At 43.2% G+C, this 19,695-nt stretch overlaps 1 protein-coding gene across 1 annotated transcript in view; it reads left to right on the top strand.

Moving 5' to 3' along the window:
* Window positions 1-19,695, top strand: part of INSR (insulin receptor) — a 62,915-nt gene that overhangs the window by 7,128 nt on the left and 36,092 nt on the right. The window contains exon 2 of the mRNA XM_059490003.1: window positions 1,274-1,825. Within this exon, the coding sequence (XP_059345986.1) occupies window positions 1,274-1,825 (552 nt within the window). The remainder of the gene's footprint in view (window positions 1-1,273; window positions 1,826-19,695) is intronic.

The following is a 19,695-nucleotide window of genomic DNA, read 5'->3' as shown; positions in this document are numbered from 1 at the left end:
TGGATATAGTGCCAAAAACTCCCATTGGGCAATAGCATTGCTGCAAATCCCATATTAGTATTGCCAATTTTTTTTTTCTTGCAGTCAGTGGAGCAAATTTTTGAATAATTATTTAGATATTTGCATAGAATTTGGTTTTAACCCTTGTGTTAAACCAGGAGGAGTCAGACAATCCTTGCTGTGAAATGTTTGTGTCCACATCAGTTTTGTAAGGCTGGGTGATGCCTTGGAGCTGTGATGTGGTGGTTTTATAGCTGGTGAACTTTACATATAGTGACACAAAGAGGAAACAGCCTGTGTTTTCTGTTCTTAAGTGGGGAGGGAAGACACTGAACCAGCTGCAGACAAAAGAGACAATCCTTTGAGTGGATGCAGTCTTCAAAAAGGAAAAAATCAGGAAGAATCCACCTGGATTTGAACATTATGGTCTGGTTGATGTTTCTATGAAGTTGGTTTCAAAGGGGTTGTCACAAAAGGGTTTTTGTTTTGTTTTGTTGTGCTGTAGAGGCGTGGGGCTGCAAATTTCCTTCTTGATTTCTTACCTGTGCTTAGAGTTGAGAAAATATTTCCCTATTCAAACTTTTTCCTTTTGCTGGTTCCTGGATTCCTATTATTGAGTTTACCTTCTAATTTATGCTTCATGCATTTGTTCACTTTGCCAGTTCTTTGGTTCCTGCTTCTATGAAATAAACTGCCCAGATAGCCAAGAGAGGGAGATTTGCACCCTTGAGAAAATAATCACCAAAAAAAACCCCAACACCTCATCTGAAAAGAATGCTCAGGGCAAAAATTACTAATGTAGTAAATTACTCCTGTCAGCAGAGTCTGGGCAGGAGCGTGGGCTGTGCTCCTGTGCGTTTCCAGGTTTTTCTGCTCCCTTCCCAAGCTCTACCATCTCTGGACATTATTCTTTCCTATCTTCCCCTCCCTGCAACCATTCTAAATGCCTCCCTCTAATCCCCTGGCATGAATTGCACAATCTGAGATGAGGTAGGTGTGTTGCTGGCAGCTACCTGGAGAAAACAGCCCAGCCATCTCTTCCCTTTGTGGTGTCCCAGCTCTGCAGTCGTGATAGAGGCCACAGGCAGGCACTCAAGATGGCAGAAAAAATGATGAAATCCTCTTGTTTTGTAACCTTATACCAGGGAATGTTCCCCACTGTGTATTTCTTAACGCTTGAAGCTTGAGGGCCACAAGTCCCCAGCGGTTGGACAGAACTGAGAGTTTGGAAAACTCCAACAATTTAATAAATGAATTCTCCTTTGCCTCCCAGTTTGCAGGAGCATGGACATCCGAAACAACCTGACCAGGCTGAACATGCTGGAGAACTGCACCGTGATCGAGGGCCACTTGCAGATCCTGCTGATGTTCAAAACCAAACCCGAGGATTTCCGCGAGCTCAGCTTCCCCAAGCTGACCATGATCACAGATTACCTGCTGCTGTTCCGTGTCTATGGCCTGGAGAGCCTGAAGGGCCTCTTCCCCAACCTCACTGTGATCAGAGGGACTCACCTGTTCTTCAACTACGCCCTGGTGATCTTTGAGATGGTTCACCTGAAGGAAATTGGCCTCTACAACCTGATGAACATCACCCGGGGTGCCGTGCGCATCGAGAAGAACAACGAGCTCTGCTACCTGTCCACCATCGACTGGTCCAGGATTTTGGATTCTGTAGAGGACAATTACATCGTGGCCAACAAGGATGACAAAGAGGAGTGTGGAGATGTGTGCCCAGGCACTGTGAAAGGGAAGAGCAACTGTCCCCCCACGGTGATAAATGGGATTTTCATCGAGCGCTGCTGGACGCACGATCGCTGCCAGAGAGGTGAGTGCATGCTGAGGGGTCACAGATGGGGCTTTGCTGTCAAATTTTGACCTGTCAGGACCTGTGAGGCCCTGGCACAGGGTGCCCAGAGCAGCTGAGGCTGCCCCTGGGTCCCTGGCAGTGCCCAAGGCCAGGTTGGACAGGGTTTGGAGCAGCCTGGGATGATGGAAGGTGTCCCACCATGGCAGGGTGGCACTGGGTGAGCTTTGGTGTCTCTTCCAACCCAAACCACTTTGGGGTTCTTGGAGGCCTGACAGGTGCCTCCTGACCTGTAAGCACAGATTGGGCTGAAAATTGACCTTAAATTTTCAGCAGGGCTGAAAATTGACCTTAAAAGAGGAAGAGAAAACCCTTTGGGATGGGTTTGAGCAATTCTTCCCCCTGTGTTTGTAAGGCATCCAGAATTCTGTGTTTGGTTCTCCTGCAGAATCAGGAGCTGCCCAGAACTCACCATTTTAATGGATGTGAGAGTCTTTGATAACACTTGGTACTCTGAGTGTCTTTATTGAGGTTTGGGGAGGGAATGAAAGTCCAGACTGACTGAGAGGCTGCAGCAGGTGGAAGCACAACAATGGGGAAAAGTCTCAGTGGAATAAACTCCATTCTGGAAAGGTGCAATTCCATCTTTACCAAAACCTTCCTGCCATAAAAAGGTGTGAGATGTGGGGATGAGTGAGCAGCATTTGCACAGAGAAGAAGCTGGAGTCAGAGCTGAAAGAGAAGAGAGGACCTGGATGGGGTAGAGGGTGAAATAATAGAGCTTTGAGCCCAGGGCAGAAGCTGTGTTCAGAAAGCTCACTGCTGTTGCCACCCCAAATGTATTGGAGTTGCTTTTAATTTCATACAGATTTGTTTTTTTCCAAACTTGGAGCTGACCTTAAGCTTAGCTTTAATTATATATTGGCTTTGATTTATGTTCAATCTGACTTGACAGGGAGCAAAGTGAATTGAGGTGAGAGTGACACATTTAGGGTTGTCTGCCTTTCTGGAGGTCGTGCATCCAAACGAACCAGTGTGTCCTGAGACGAAATTAGGAAACTTGTGGGCTGCACAGAAATTCTTGCCAAGCTTTAAAGGGCAGCTCTGAGTGCTAAGTGCCAAATTTGAGGAGGAATTCCTCCCAGTATGCACAAACTAATGCAATTAATGTGGTTTCCCCTCTGCTACTCCTCACCCCAAAATCGTCCAGCTTCCTTTTAAAGAAAGTGGTTATTTTTTGTGGCCAGAATAACAGGGTATGAGCAAGAAGATGCAAGTGTGTACGTGTGTTCCTTATTTTAAAATGAAAAATAAGATTGTAAAGCATTTTATTTATAAACTTTCAGGTATGCATTTACATCAGCACTGAAACCTGGTTTCTTATGCATTTCATGTGCTGTGTTTGCTGCTGTTTCATAAGGGTAAAGGTCTAATTGGCACTTTTAGTGCTTAGAACATAATGCCCCAAAATTCCTGTGAATTTTCTGGGGCTGTTTTGGAGCAGAGTGGAATGGATTGTTTTCTCTCCTTTAAAAAACTGCCTCTTTCCATGAAACCTGAAGAAATGTAATATTTTAATGATAATATTTTATCATTGGGGGAGAAATCTGAAGGAACAGTAGGGAAGCCGTGCTCCTGAATATTCCCAAAATCCCTGTCACTTTTCTGGGGCTGTTTTGGAATGGATGTTTTTCTCTCCTTTTAGAAACTGCCTATTTCCATAAAACCTGGAGAAATGTAATATCTTAATGATAATATTTTACCATTGGGACAGAAATCTGAACTCCTGAGCCTCTGATGCAAGAGTTTGTTGGAGGGCACCTGCCTCAGCTCAGTCTGACCCAGAAATTGGGATTTCAATCAGAAAATTATTTCAAAAAGCAATATATACAGATGCTCTGGTTCTGTGTGTCCCCTGCAGAAGGAACAGCAGGGAAACCATGCTCCTGAATATTTGGGCAGTGACTGGAATGCACTTCCCAAACCACTTAACCAGCCAGGCTTATCTTTGTTTGAACGCCGCGATTTGGACTTTAGTATTTTGGTGGCCGCTGTTTTGCACAGTCTGGGATCTGTGTGATCCCGTGCCTTGTGACACCTGCCCCTGTGCTTCTGCTGCTGTTTTGACAGCCTGAGAGGTTTTTTAAACCTTTTTTTTGTCTGTTTGTGAGTAGCCTTTGGACTCTGAGCGCACGCCAGTGGTGGAGATTAAGTGACATTTATTTAGCCAACCTGCAATCGCTGCCTCTCTGTTCTCCTGCCAGCCCTAATGTATCCTTAGCATGTGTAATTGTTTTGTCAAGATTATTAAAAGCTTGTGTGAATTGTATTTTGGCTTTCCTTAGCCTGAAGAGCCTCACAGCAGCTCCCAGTTGTTGCAATGTATTTGCAAGGGTGCACAGTGTGCACCAGCCAGGCTGCTGCTAAGTTTGTTGTTAAAGCCTCAAGAATTGGTCAAAGCTATTAGAACAAAAATTGTGCTGAATTAAGAAAGAAGAGGCTGAGAAACCGAATACCAAGACCACAAAAACTAGTTAGCAGAAAACTGTAAAATATCTAAACTATAACCAATCATATACTCAAAAAAAATACAAACAAAACCCAAAACTATTAGAACATAAATTGTGCTAAATTAAGAAAGAAGAGGCTGAGAAACCGAATACCAAGACCACAAAAACTAGTTAGCAGAAAACTGTAAAACATCTAAACTATAACCAATCATATACGCCAAAAAAATAGAAACAAAGCCCAAAACTATTAGAACATAAATTGTGCTAAATTAAGAAAGAAGAGGCTGAGAAACCGAATACCAAGACCACAAAAACTAGTTAGCAGAAAACTGTAAAACATCTAAACTATAACCAATCATATACTCAAAAAAATACAAATAAAACCAAGTGAACAAAACAAAAACACCAATTGAAAAAATATGTATTTAGTAGTTTAAAAAATATATAAAAATATTCTAGAAACAATAAACAGTAAACAGCTTCTACTTGACCATGTTAATTGTTTAAAAGTCCTAAATTTCCTACAATACCCAGTACCCAGGGTATTAATGTCATGAAATCTTTCCCTCTGTGTTTCTGCAGCTTATCTAGGAATCTTCAGCAGCTAATGCTGTGCTCAAGTCTCCTGGCTCTCTGGATTTAAATGTATTCTCTTTAATTTTTTCTGTTAAAAAAAAAATTGGAACCAATCCTATACTCCAAAAAATACAAACAAAACCCAAGTGAACAAAACAAAAACACCCACCAAAAAGTGTGTATTTAGTGGTTTATTAAATCTATAAAAATGTAATAGAAATAATAAACAGCTTCTACTTGTTCATATGAGTTGTTCAAAAGTCCTAAATTTCCTACAACACCCAGAGTATTAATATCATTAAATCTTTCCCTCTGTGTTTTTGCAGTTAATCCAGGAATCTTCAGCAGCTAATGCTCAAGTCTCCTGGCACTCTGGATTTAAGTGTATTCTCTTTAATTTTTTCTCTTTATCTTCTAACCAGAATGAAATGCAGCAATTTCGGTATCATTTTCAGGGGGAACTTTGGTTTTGTGTGGAGTTTTTAACCCAGGTTATTTGTACCCCTGGTTTGTTTCATGAAACTTGGTGTACAATCTCCTGGTTCTGTTTTGTTTTTTGTTGGGTTTTTTTTTTTTTTTTTTTAATTTTTTTGCTCTCTGGATGGGAAGTTGTTGCACTGGGACTGGGAAAAACCCTTCAAGGATATGTAAATATTGATTGTTTTGATTTTACAGAGTGGGTGTCAATTGACAGAGACAAGTCCCAAGCTGACTGGCTTTTCCAGCTTGCTGAGCTTGGAGTGTCACCGGAAAATATTAGGAAATGGGCAAGAAATTTGGGAGAGCACCTGTGGGAAGGCTGGAAAATGAATTCCCTGACAGGAGGGGACAGCCAGGTGGGGATTGGTGTCTTTTTCAAGGGGTAAGGAGAGGAAATGGCCTCAAGTTGCTCCAGGGGAGGTTTAAATGGGAAATTGGGGAAAAATTCTTCATGGAAAAGGTTGTGAAGAACTGGAAGTGTTGGAGTTCCATCGCTGGAGGTGCCCAAAGCAGTGAGGATGTGGCACTTGGGGCCAGGGGTAGGGATGAGCATTTGGGATTGGGGACAGGGTTAGGGATGAGCATTTGGGGACAGGGTTAGGGATGAGCATTTGGGGACAGGGTTAGGGATGAACACTTGGGGACAGGGATAGGGATGAGCATTTGGGGACAGGGTTAGGGATGAGCACTTGGGGACAGGGTTAGGGATGAGCATTTGGGGACAGGGATAGGGATGAGCATTTGGGGACAGGGTTAGGGATGAGCACTTGGGGACAGGGTTAGGGATGAGCATTTGGGGACAGGGTAAGGGATGAGCACAGTGCTGCTGCTGCTGAGGGTTGGATTTGATCTCAAAGATCTTTTCCAGCCCCGAGGGCTTTGGGATTCTCTGAAAGGTCTGGTGTGTGTGGGAAGTGGCAAATTTGGGGTGGGATTGGGGTCCTGGTGTCCCCCATCTCTCCACACCATTCCCTGCCCTTCCCCTGCCAGCTCTCTGTGGTTTGCTCCACATTATCCCTCCTTTATTTAATTATTCCTTTATTTAATAAGTGCAAATATCCCAGTTGACTCCAAAACTAACTTTTCAGTTCTAGCATGGAATTATCTCCAAGGCACACATCCAAGCGTCTGAATCATCCCTGTAGCTACAATTCCAGCCTGGAATTTTTTTTTTTTTTTTTTTTATTTTCAGTTGGTGATAACAGTGTTCAGGACAACAAAGTAAAGGATCATCTTACAGACATTGGAGCAGAGGTTGGGGAGGAACTGAAATCATTTGTGGGCAGCTGCACCCTTGGAAAAACCAGTGGCAGTATTGAAAATTCTGTGTCTGAGAGCAAGGATGTGTAGGTGGAAGCTCCATGGATTGAGATCCCTCAGGATGTGCTTCTTCAGAGTTTTCTTTTCTTTTTTTTTTTGCTTCTAAATCACTCATGTTGGTGTGAAAACCAAGTCAGTTCAGTTAAGGCCAACTCATGTTATATTTTGGGTAGGCAGGGAGGGAAATGTGTAGTCTGTTTGGAATTTGGGTCTAGCCTGATGCTGTTTATGGCAGCCAAGTGCTGTTCCTGTTCTGGGGGTTTTGTACCTCTTTCCTGACATTTTTAACAGGGTTTTTTTTCACATACACAGTTATTTTATTGCCATCAAAATGTACTTCTTGGTCCTGCACTGCAGAGAGCGTCTTTGCTGAAGAATGCAGACAACAAAAATGCTGCAAATGCCACGTCCTAGACCTCGCTCTGGAGCTGCCAAACATGATTTTCATATTTCGCGTTTTTTCCACGTCTTTTTTTCTTTTTTTTTTTTTTTTTTTTTTTTTTCCTATATGTCTGTCACTCCTCTTGTGGAAGGAACAATTCCCTCTGAAATAGGATTTCCTGCCAATTCTCCCTGCAGTCAGGCTGCTGTGTCCATACAGAACTTGGAGCAGGCTGATGGCTTTGACAGTCTAATTATAAAAGCTGGTTCAGCCTTTTATTGCCTTTTATTGGTCATGTGGAAGTGGAGTGAGGCAATAGGAAGGAAAAGTGGAATAGCCAAATAAAAATGATCTGCAATATCAGACAGTGAAGGGCCACATTCCTGGGATGTAAGGATGGATATCTGAAATAGTTTTTACAGGGCCAAGTAGTGATAGGAAAAGGGGGAATGGTTTTTAAACCAGAAGAGGAAATATTTAGGCCAGATGTTAGGGAGAAATTCTCTACTCAGAGGGTGCCCAGAGCAGCTGGGGCTGCCCCTGGATCCCTGGCAGTGCCCAAGGCCAGGCTGGAGCAGCCTGGGATGCTGGAAAATGTCCCTGCCATGGCTTAATGGGCTTTAAGGTCTCTCCCAACCCATTCCGAGATTAATTTTATTAATTTGTGAACTATAGACTTCATTCATTAGAAGATAAGATAGAATTCAAGTTCTCTTGTTCATCCTGAATGAAACCTGTGGAGGAATCTGTTACCTGCTTCTTGCCACCAGGAAATTTGAGTTATTATCAATGTGGGCCATTTCAGGTCTATCAGTAGATTTTCCATCTATTATCTCTTTTATTTTTTAATAAAAACAAAAGTTGTTTCTCCATTAGTACAGTTTAGAATTTGTGGCAAAATATTGACTTTGTGGAGAGTAGATGAAACAGTTTGTGTCCATTGAAGGGGACGTAAAGCAGCAGATGGAAAGGATGACAGTGTGGAATAATTGACATGCAAAGAGCTGCTAAAGAAAGGTTCTATGTGAAAATAAGAATGTTTTTTCTGGTTTTGAGTGATTTTTGGGGTTGTTCTGTGCAGAGCCAGGAGCTGGACTCCATGATCCTTGTGGTTCCCTTCCAAATCAGGATATTCTATGATTTTTTTTTTTTTTTCTGTCATGTTGGGAAACAGGTCTAGAAACAAAGGAATACAACAGGATCTCTCTTTATTTCCCTGTGATTTATCTGGGGAAAGTTGTGGGACAGATAAGAGACAGGTAAGGAACTGAGGAGCTGCTTTGTTCCCAAGCACGAGCAGCACAACAGAGCCCTGAGAAAAACACTGAAATCCTGAAATCTTTCAACTGAAGACTGAAAATCTTTCAGCTGCTGTGAACCAGCACTGAGCACTCTCAGGCAGACCAGTGCCAGCAGAAATTCTGCAACTCTGAACTTCTTCAAGGCAGGTTTGAATAACAAAGTTCAGAGGTGTGTGTGGGAAATGCTTTGTGATGTTTACTTAGGTAGAAATATTACTTAGCAACAGCTTCCTGTAATTTTTATGTGCTGGGAATTTCTGTAACCACGAGCTTGGGTTTTATTACCTTTGTATGGGAAAGGGGTCTCGAGGCACTGAGCACACTCAGCCAACCTCAAGGGCAAAGATATTTTTAAAGCTTCAAACACAAAGGGAATTTTTCCAGTTGCTACTACACGAAGTGGAAGTGCTCCTTTTATTTGGAGATCTGATAAGGGTTGCCTTTTTTTTTTTTTTTTTTTTCTTTTCCCTTGCTCTGACAAATGCCAGATGGGAACTGACACCGGATAATCTCACTGGGGTGTCTGTGCTGACCCTGCCAAGCTCCACTTTTATTGAGGGCCCGTGGCTGGGGCAGTGGTGACACTTTGCCAACGCTGAGACATCCTCAACTAATTCACTTGAGCTTATTAAGAGTAGTGAAGAGATTTATGGTGCTTGGGGGTTGTGATACAGCCCAGAGTTGGGGGAGAAGGGGTGGAAACAATCCCTCCTATAAATGAGTGTTTAAGGATGTGCTGCTGTGGAAACAGCAAACAAAACTGGGGTAAAACTGGAGCAGCTTTTCTGCACTGAGCTGGGTAGATGCAAGGCTGTAGGATTTTAAAATAAAATCCTTTAATATAAAGGATTTTAATATAAAGGGTCTCAACTTGCTGAGAAATCCCCGCAGGTGCAGCTGAGCTGATGTTTCATCAGGTTCTTCGCTGCTGCTCCTTTGTTAAAATTGGGGTGGGAAGTGAAGATTTCCTGCTCCTGCCCCAGTTCCAAACCAGCACTTCAGAAGGAACTGTCTGACCCATGTCATCTTTAGAAATGTAAATACACAGAGGATTCCTCCCCATAGCTGAGAGGTCTGAATTCCTGTACAAAAATCCTGTCAAGGCAAAGGTTTTTGAGGAGTTAAAAAGGAGAATTATATAAAATATCATATTATATATTTTATATATGTATAATATATAAAATATATATCAAATTATATATATATATATATATATAAAATATTAAAAATAGCTGCTATTTTAATTCTTTCACCTTAGCCTTTCCCAAAACCACTTGTTATTTGGGTTGGTGTCTGGGCCCTTGAGGAGGCTGAGAGGAGTTAAATGCAGGAGTTTAACTCAGTGTTAAATGAGTTAAATGGCTTCAGGTTCAGCATTGAGGACATTCAAGGTGTTCTTAAATCTCTGTCTGATCCTGGCATTGGCTCCTTGGGAGTTCCAGGAGTGCTTTAGGAAGAACTTTTCCCCCTTCAACAACAGCTCCGAGTTACCTTTTTTTACTTAAACAATGGAACCTGCACTACCCCTTGTTAGATAAAAAGCAGGAGACCTGGCAGGCACAAACTTTGGAAAATGCTGCTGGCTGGGTGTGCAAGGGGAAAGTCAGAGAATGTAAAAATAAAATAAAATAAAAATAATAATAATAATGATAGTGAGTGACAGAGTTAACATGTGCTGGTAGTGCATGAATGGGAGAGCAGGAAATGGTTCACCTGGTGTGATGTGTTTGCTCAGGGAGGAGGAGGAGATGTGTTTCATTCAGAGCACATCCTGCTGATGTTCAGGGTGCTTGTGTGTTCTGTGTGTTTTCTTTCCTTTACACCTCCTTCATGAAGGCGGGGCAATGAAATTCTGCATTTTAAATCTTTTCATTAATTGTAAAAGTATTCTAAATTGTGTGCAATTCAGATGCTGCTTCCCAGATTTAGGCAAAATGAGCAGAATAAATGTAATCTGTGTGATGGGACAACAGTCTCTGATTTTACAGGGAAGGGACTGGAAATCTTTGTTGTTCAAGGCTGTGAGGGGATTGTGAACTGTTGGATCTGTACAAAGAAGTGCATTCAGAGTGTGTGAGCAGACCAACTGAAATATGTCACTTGGCAAAGCTCTCTGAAACATCTTTTCCTATCAGGAATTGGATTTGACAGGGATTGCCTCTGTAAATAATTGCTGCGCTTAAAAAAAAATCCCAACAAAACCCAAAAAAAAGGTCAAAACCCCCCAGGTGTGACGAGCACAAAGATTATTTCTAACTGAAAGGTTGAGGATTTCAGGACCTTTTGATTAATTACAGAGCTGGGGAATAACCAGCCGTGTCCTGGAGGAAGCAACACTCACCCTCCTCTCAGCTTCTAACAATAGTTGGGTACAAGTTCAATGATTAGGCTTCCCAATTATATCCTATAATTGTCTGCAAATTCCCATTGAGGGATGTGAATGAACTTGCTGGGATGTTTATGCTGCTTAATTAAGGCTGGTGGTGGGTGGGAAAGAAAAGAGAAGAAAAGAAAAAAGAAAAGTAAAGAGAAGAGAAAAGGGAAGGGAAGAGAGGAGAAGAGAGGAGAGGAAAGGAAAGGAAAGGAAAGGAAAGGAAAGGAAAGGAAAGGAAAGGAAAGGAAAGGAAAGGAAAGGAAAGGAAAGGAAAGGAAAGGAAAGGAAAGGAAAGGAAAGGAAAGGAAAGGAAAGGAAAGGAAAGGAAAGGAAAGGAAAGGAAAGGAAAGGAAAGGAAAGGAAAGGAAAGGAAAGGAAAGGAAAAGAAAAAGAAAAAGAAAAAGAAAAAAAAGAAAAGTGGGTCAGGGGAAGTTGTGGCTGGGATTGCCTGCTTGGGATGAGCCTGTAGTTATTCCTGTTCCTGCTCTGAGCCCAGTTTTTGTCTGGCATTGCATAATTGTGCAGGGAGATATGGATCCCAGCCATTGCCTTGTCTTTATCTCGGATTTTTGGCTGAGGGTACTGGGGGGCACGGGCTGACGTCGCTGCAGGTTGTGGGCCTGGCTTTCCTTTTGCCTTGTGACATGGAAAACAAACACAGAATTCACTTTGGCTCCTGCAGTGCTCCAGTGCTGGCTGAGGGCTTTAATGGTTTTGTGTGAAGAGTCTGGGTTCCTTGTGAATCTGGGTTTAAACTGACAAAACAGGGCAGGACACTCGGCTCCTGTTCTTGTCCAGAAAGTTTTATAGCTGGAATTGGATGCTCTGTACTGAGAAGCTTCTGTACCCTCAGTAGGAATTCCTTCATTTGAGATGGTGTTTATTTCCCTGCCTCCTGGGCACCTTGAGTGGTCCCTGAAGGCTCTGAGGAAGATGATGCTTTGAAGGAAATTTGACCTAAAGGTTGGAAAGAAAGTCCAGTTAGAATAGCACTCAGCAGAAAGTTGGGATTAATGCTCTTCAGCTTGTTCCTAAAGAACTCAGGGTGTGCATGCTTGTGGTGCACTACAGAAAGAGAAATGTGATTTTAATGGTGTGTTTCAGGCCAGAAGTGCCCTTTTCCAAGGATGCCAAGAGCTGCTGCTCCATTGGAATTGTAACTCAGGCACTTTCAGCTTTTGCAGAGCTCAGCTCCCACTCTGCAGTTGCTGATGCACCGGGTGAGCTGTCAGGAATTGTGACCCCTCTCAGGAATTGTCCCTCATTCATAGGCATAAAAGGGTGGCAGATATTTAGCAATATTGGTCTGATAAATAGTGTGTAACTTTCAAGGTATTTTTAGTCAGTTTTCAGTGCAGTTTGGAGGCTTCTGGACACATTGAGTCACTTTGGACTCCCACAGGATCAGTGCTGCTGTGTGGCCACGCTGGAATTTCAGGGCCCTGATGTGATGAGCTGAGCCTGAGCTCAGCTTACAGCACAAGACTGATGGTTTTAAGTCAGAGGAATGGTTTTAAGTGAAAGGAATTTAGGGAGCAGGTTTGTCAGAGCTCAGAGCAAACACCTGTGACGTCTGTGGTTCTGCCTTGCTGCTCCCTCCTGCTCCTCTCAGCTCACTCTGCTCTCACCCCTGGGCACAATTCCTCATTTAGTGGCTTTTAAAATGTGAATTGTTTGGGGCAGGGAGGGAGGAGCTTGGTCCCAGTGTGTTCATCAAAGCAAAGCCTGTTGGACTGCAGGGTGTGAGGAAGGGAAGGGAGCAGGCAGGTTTGGAGCTGTGCAGCCGTAATTTCCAGCCCAATTTTTGGATGTTTTTCTCTGGTTTTGTAGCTGTGGGAGTTGAATTATGCTGAGAGCACACAGGATTATTGCACTGCAAGGCTCTAACCCCATCAGCTGGGGTCCAGGGCAGGAGTTTGGGCTCTCCGCAGCTCCAGAGGGGCAGGAGCAGACGCTCTGTGGAGAGGGTGCTGGGATGTGATGTTCTCACACAGCATTTTAATAACACAAAATGGGGCTGTTTGCTGGCTGACTTTTGCTGCCTGATTTTCCCCCATGGATGTGAAGACCCCAATTCTGATACTGGTCTTGCAGGGATGGATTATTTGGGGTCTGTGGCAGAGCTGAACTTGGCATTGACGCTTTCATAACGTGAGTGACACAACATCAGTTCTGAGCTGTTTGCTCTGAAATATCTGCAGGAACTGAGAGTTCACTCAGCAACCTGCAGGGAAAAAGTCAAGTTGCAGCTCTTGCACTGAGCTGGGCACTGGGAAATCCCTCACACAGAGGCTGCAGACAAACTCTGTCCTATCAGCAGCGTTTTGTGATTGATAAAGTTCATAAAGAATGTTTGCAGTTGAAGGTGGGCTTGATTAGAAAATCTCAGGAATTGTGCAGGGAGCCTTATCCCTGTGTGTTGGTTTTCCAGGAGTAAGGCATGTGCAATCCCACAGACATCACAGGATAACAAAGCATTTTTCTGTTTCCATTTGCAACTTCATTAAGCACATCCATGTTGTGTTACAGCACTGCAAGGATTTTAATACTTCATGAGCAATGAAAGGATTCATTAAAATTTGAATATCAGACAAATGTTCTTCTTGTCTTTTCTGCAAAGACAATCCAATTATATTCTCTGGGTAGTGCAAGCATAGAGCAGGGATTTAATGAAATGAACAGGATTGGTTTTTTCCTGATCTTTGGTCTCTTCTGAATGTCATCTTTCTGAAGTCAGGCTGATGTGTTTACACAGCTTCTGTTTGGGATGGAGGAGTCCAAGAGCTGCCTCTAAGTACCCCTCAAAAGCTCCCAAAAGCCAGAGAGGAAATGGAGCTCCTCAGTGTGATGTCTGAGTGTCTGAAAGTCTCGCCCAGTGGAGCCTTAACAGGGCTTAAAGGAATAAGGCTTTTGTTTTAAAACAGTACTTGAAGGGAAGCCTTTAAAGCTCAATAAACTATTTCTCTGTTCATTCAGTTCTGTGGATTTTAGGCTCTGGGAATCTGAGCATTCTCTTTCTGGCAAGGGGAGCATAGCACACAGGACAGTTTTACCTGGAGACTTAAGGATAAAACAATTTATATATGAACTGGTGCTTTATATGAAACAACTTCTCACCTCATCAGCATCTTTACAGTAATTAAATTAGCAAAATAAATGCCATGTGTAGATTTTCCTTAGGCTTCTCCTCTACACTCCAATAACCTTATCTCCAGAGCTGCTTAAATAATTTGTGTAGCGTTTGGCTGCTCTCTCAGCGCTTGGATATCGAGTTTCTACTCCACAAAACCAGTCCATTGGAGCTGGGTATCTGCATGGAGTGTCAGTTTTTGTTCTGGTAAACATGAAATGTTCTGCTTAGGGCCTGTACAGTGTGTGAATTTGGTGGGTGTGATAAGAAAAACGTCCCTGTGTTTTGCATGGCTCCGGCGGCCAAAGGAGGAGCAGCCTCGTGATGCTCTTTGCTCACCAGCACCAGGGAAGAGTTGTTTTTCCACATGCTCTAATCTGTGATAACAAAAAGAACTTGAGATTGTGTTTTTCAAAGGCGCTGTGGGTCTCTCAGCGCTCAGATTTGCCTGTGGCTCTCTCTGCTGTGTGTCTGTGCACCCAGAGCCTGATTTGGAGTGGCTCTGGTTCAGATCCACGCCTTGTTCTGCTGCTGGAGGAGGCTGAGCAGGACCCAGCAAGCAGCTGGAACCATGGATTTGCTTTCCTTTGGGGTGTTCTGCAGAGGATTTGAGTGCTGGATGTTTTTTGGGGTGCTGTCAGTCTCTTCCTGGCACTGCCTCACTTTGTGACCTCCGTAAACTTCAGCCAGATGATGCCGGAAGGGATTCAAGGCAAAATTTAACTTTAATATAGATTTAGACAAACAACCAGCAGAAGTATCTTAGGTAGAGTATTTGAGGTGGCCTTGGACCAGGTGGATGGGCTGGGTGGCATCTCCAAAACTCCTTGGGCTCCCTTCCATTGGCAGATTGATTTCAGAGCCAGCCGCTCTGAGCTGAGCCTTGAAACCTCTGGAGTTTGGTGAGGAAAAAGGCTCTTTGTCCCTGGAGAAACTGATATGGCTTCAGGTTGCTTGTAGAGGAGAGTCCCATCCCTTTTTCTTGCTTGGTAGTGCTGATTTGTGTAATTTTTTTCTCCCAGAGGGCTCTCTCCATTGTAAGGTGATTTCCCCAGTCCCTACCCCATGAGGGATCTGCAGGTGTGTGGCTGTGCCATCAATTAGGGAGCTCTGAATAATCCTAATTGCTCTGCAGTGGACAATGCTGATGGCAGCTGGTGATTAGACCATATCTGAGTGCTGTGCTGATAAAGTGAAGGTTTTTAGCACCGTGGCACACGCCTGCAGGGGTGGGGGATGTCAGCAGATCCTGTTCCTCCCGCTGGGCCAGCATAGATAATGGGATTTTCACTACTCCTGCACTTCCCTGTGACCTCAGTGACAGTCAGTTTTATTTTAAGAGCTTCCCAGTGTGTGAAATATAGCAGAATTTGTGAAATAAAGCAGAATTTGTGAAATAAAGCAGAATTTTCACAATTCTGACCATTGACAGTTGGACCCATCAACTGTTGTAGAAGGAGGATTGAGAATCCAAAATCTCCTGAGTTCAGGGTAACTTTGGATGATTCAGTTCCCCTGTTGTTGGCCTTGTTGAGATGGCACAACTAGTTTGGCATTAAATGCCTTCAGATTACAACCTTCTCTTGCGTAATTTACAAGGAGAGATAGATTAATGGCCTCCAAGGGTGGCTTGTGCAATGCAGCTAATGGTTTTTGTACTCATCTCCAGTCGTTTGGTTTTCCTCAGGGTTGTGTTTGTGTGACTTTTGGTCATTTTTATCATTTCTCATTTGGCAGCTGGGTCAGAGCAGCAGAGGGATGTGGCACAGTCACAAAAAACTCCAGGGATGAGTGTGTTTGTAAGGAGAAGCTCTGGGAAGAGCCAGGCTGGAGAATTTGTGCAGTGCCACACTGGTGTACAGTGAATTACTTGAAAATGGGCATTGCTGGTATGCCAAGGATGACGAGGGCGAGTAGTAAATAAAAATACATTGCACATTGCTTGGCTCTGCAGGCAAACAGTATCTATTTCAGTCCTGCTAAGGAAATTCTTATGCCTAGAAATAAACTGTGGCAAGCGTGTGTGGAGCTTTGGGCAAACAGGGGAGGGTGTGCAGGGGAATGGGCAGGAGGCCACAACTTGAGGAGACGATTTTATACAGAATTGATGGATTTGTTACTGGTTAGTAAGTTACTGCATCTGTTTCTCCTTTCCACAGTTCAGATTTGCTTTGGAAAAAATTATTGTAGGGTCAGGGGAAGCTGAAGTGAAGCCTGTAGAGTGTGTGAAGGCACAGGAGGAAATCATTGGAGGATGGATATCCTGTGTGTCAGTGCTCCTGGTGAGCTGAAATTTGGGCAGTGACTGTGCACTGAACAGTTTGTGCACCCTGATAATTTCAGAAAAAAATAAAATATTTTTAGTAGAACCAGTTAACTCTGCTTCCTGGTAAAATTCACTTTTCTTTGCACTCAGGTGCTGCTTTGCCTTTCTCTCCTCATCCTCTCTGGAAGGTGAGGCAGGAATGGGGATCTGGAGCAAGGAAGGAGGATCTGGAGTGATCCCCTTCCTTTTCTCTCTTTGTTTTCAGTCTCGTCACCCACAAACACAAATTTGGTTTCAGTATCGATGTTTACAATTCATGACTGCGCCATGAAATCTGCCCAGATTAAAATCTTAACCTCTGCCTGACATTTCTGTGTAGATCATTAGTTATCAGCATAATCTCCTTGTGGTTAATCTTATACTTCCTCCCATTCCATTGCCTTTCTCAGTTGTGGACAGCTCCATTTTTGCTGGGAGCTCTGCCTCTGTTTTGGTGTGGATTTGTTGTTTTCTGTGCTGAGATTACGTTTATATAACGTATCTGAAATTCCATCTTTCCTCATCCCCACGTGGCAGCATAGCTCTCGTTCTTTCATGCCTTGTTTACTACAACATCCTTCCCCCTGGCCTTGAGGAAAGGAATCTTGTCCCTCCCTTATCTCTGCAGAAAGCAGAGCTTGGATGTTTTGCCTCGTGCCCTGATCCCATCATCACTCCTCATTTTCAGGACGGGCTTTGTAGGTTAAAGTAATAACCTGGGTTTGGAAAAATCAGATGGACCTTGCTCTTAAACCATCACCAAGTCCTTGTGTGTATCTTCATTTGTCTCTTTTCTCACATAGAACCATAGAATCATGGAATATCCCGAGCTGGAAGGACCATCATTATTTTTAGGATATTCCTGGCCCACTTTCCTGTGGTTTGGGGTTGCAGTGAGTGAGCAGGTTTGGCAGGAGCAGGTTAAAGTGAACAGGGATGTTTACAAGATGCTGTACATTGGAGAGTAATAAATAGTTAAATATTAACAGGAAGTTTTCATGAGGCTCCCAGGTGGCATCAACCGTTGGATGATAACACCAAATCCTTGGGTTGTAATAAAGATTGAAATTTAACAAACCATAACAACAAAAAAACCACAACATTATTGTTGTGAGTAAAATTACAATCAAAGCTTTACAGGGAAATGCCCCAAATTAACACTAAAAATTCTGGTCTTGGTATAAATTACAACTCATCTCTTCTGCTGTACAGAATGAAATACAATATTTTGCGTGAAGATGAGGTGTCAGTCTTGGGGCTGGCAGATTAAAAAAATAAAAAACCCCAGCTGCCAAGCAGAGGTGGGTGGGTGGTTATTTCTGATCCCTTACACTAAGCTCCCATGTAATTTTGAACACAAAGTACAAGGAGCAGGCTTGACCTGCTTGCCAGAGAATGGCACGACAGCACTGTTGTAGACCCTGGGTGAAGTATTTGCAGCTCCTGGTCTCTATCCTGGTGTGCACTTTGTGACACTTGTCCCACCTTTAACAGTTGCTGCTGTGTTTTCAAATCAAACTCTGTGTTTTGGCACTTGGGGCTCAATTGACAACAGCTTTGCTTGATTCCTGCAAGTTGTTTGTACCTGCATGGGGAATCAGCTTGATTGAAAGGTGCCAGAGAATGAAAACAGACCTAGTCTTGAATTTTAGTTTCTTTATTAATTCTTTTTTTTTTCAGTGTGAGGTGCTTTGTTCTGTAAGCCCAGGCTTGCAGCCATGGTGTGAACATCACTGCTTAAAATGCACAAAAAGAAAATGTTCATTTGATCTTTGTTTTGTCTGGGCAATATTAGGGATACTTGGGTGGGAAACATCCAGTTCTCTGTGTAAATAGCTGGGGTGAGAGAGGAGAGCAGGAGTGGAAACCTTCAAGGGAGAGAAACAGAAAGGTCTAAAAAAATCCATGAAAGTGAGAGCCTGCCCTGAGGGTTCAGTGGAAGAAGATGACAGCCTTCCATAGCTGAGGTTTGTAGCCCAAGAAGTCCTGTCCCCTAAAATAAGAGATGATATTGGTGTCCTCCAAAAATAAGAGGTGATATTGGTGTTCTCCAAAAATAAGAGATGGTATTGCTGTTCCCCAAAAATAAGAGATGATATTGGGCTGTCAATCTCCATCCATAAAATCTGAATTTGCACAGGACCTGGCACACCTGTGCCTTGTGCCTCAGTGTGCAGCTGGAGAAGCTCATTTGCAAAGGTTTTCACTGACAAGATGAAGAATGAGTGACCAAAGGCATCGTGGGTCCATTGAGGTTGATGACTCCTCCAAGTTTCACCATATTGAAATTATTTACATATATTTTATATATTATATAAGCAAAATGTGTGTGTTTACATATGTGTGAGCTCCTCTTACCCCGTTTCCCATCTTGCTTGTCATAACTCACATAGGAGCAAATATGTATTTCCAAAGAAATGCCCCAGCAGCAGGTGTAGTGCAGAAGATAATAATTACTCCTCAGTTTAAACAGCAGAAGGTTGGCACAGAGGAGGCTGTTTCTGGAGAGTTCTCCTGTTATCTGCCCCTTTCCTCTGTAAACAACTGAGCTCAACCTTTCCCATATCTCCATTCAGCAACTTCTTCCACTATCATGGCAGGACAAGGTGGCACAAGGCTCTGAACTCTTTTATCTGGTCTAAACTCACATTTGCTGATCTATGGAAACCCAGGACATTGGGAATATTTCTCTGTCTGCTCTGGAGTGCCCTGAACCCCAGGGGAGCTCTGACTTTGACCCTCATTCATGGATAAAGTTTCTTAGACTTCAAGATAGGCTAGAATCCACAAAAGTGTGAAATAGATTATAGAGAGTAGTGTAGGTGTGTCACTTGGTGAGAAATTGAGGTTTTGGGAGTTTTAGTGTGTTGTGAATGGAAGCAAGATGGAGGGCACAGGGTGTCATCCTGGGTTTCTTCTCCATGCTTCTTCTTCCTTCTTCTTCATGGGTTTGGGTGGCATTTTGTAATTAGGCAGAAATTCCACATTGCAGCTCTTTGGGGATCAGTTGTTGGGTTAAAAGGGAAAATAACCCAGGTATCAGTTCTTCATTGGATAGTTTAGTCTTTTAAGATGTAACAAGACATTGTTGGCCATTTTGTGCCTTGCTGCCAAACTCACAGCAGTGAGACTGTTTTACTGATAAGAAACAATAAACACCTGAGTCCCAACGTGAACTACCATCTCAAGTGCCTTCACTGATCCTCACATGATCCTCCAGCATCCCCATGGGTTTCATCTGTTCCTGGCTGGAAGTGCTGGGTTGGAATATCTGAGACATTCTGTGTAGCTCCAGTTGAGCACGTAATTTGTGCAAGGCTTGGGAGGAGAAACGGTTTGGTTTTTTTTTCCTTGTCCTTACTGATAGATGAGATAAGAGGTGTAATGTTGTCCTGAGAAATGTCAATGGGAAGAGTTTCCTTGACGTTGTAGTAAGTGTGTTGTTTTTGGAAGTCACTGTCCATGGGAAGGGAGGCACCTGCAGTTAATTTTATCTGTTCCTGTGTAAATACA

This window comes from Ammospiza nelsoni, chromosome 27, assembly GCF_027579445.1.
Source record: "Ammospiza nelsoni isolate bAmmNel1 chromosome 27, bAmmNel1.pri, whole genome shotgun sequence".
Classification (NCBI taxonomy): Eukaryota; Metazoa; Chordata; class Aves; order Passeriformes; family Passerellidae; genus Ammospiza; species Ammospiza nelsoni.
This window is presented reverse-complemented; position numbering and strand designations above follow the sequence as displayed.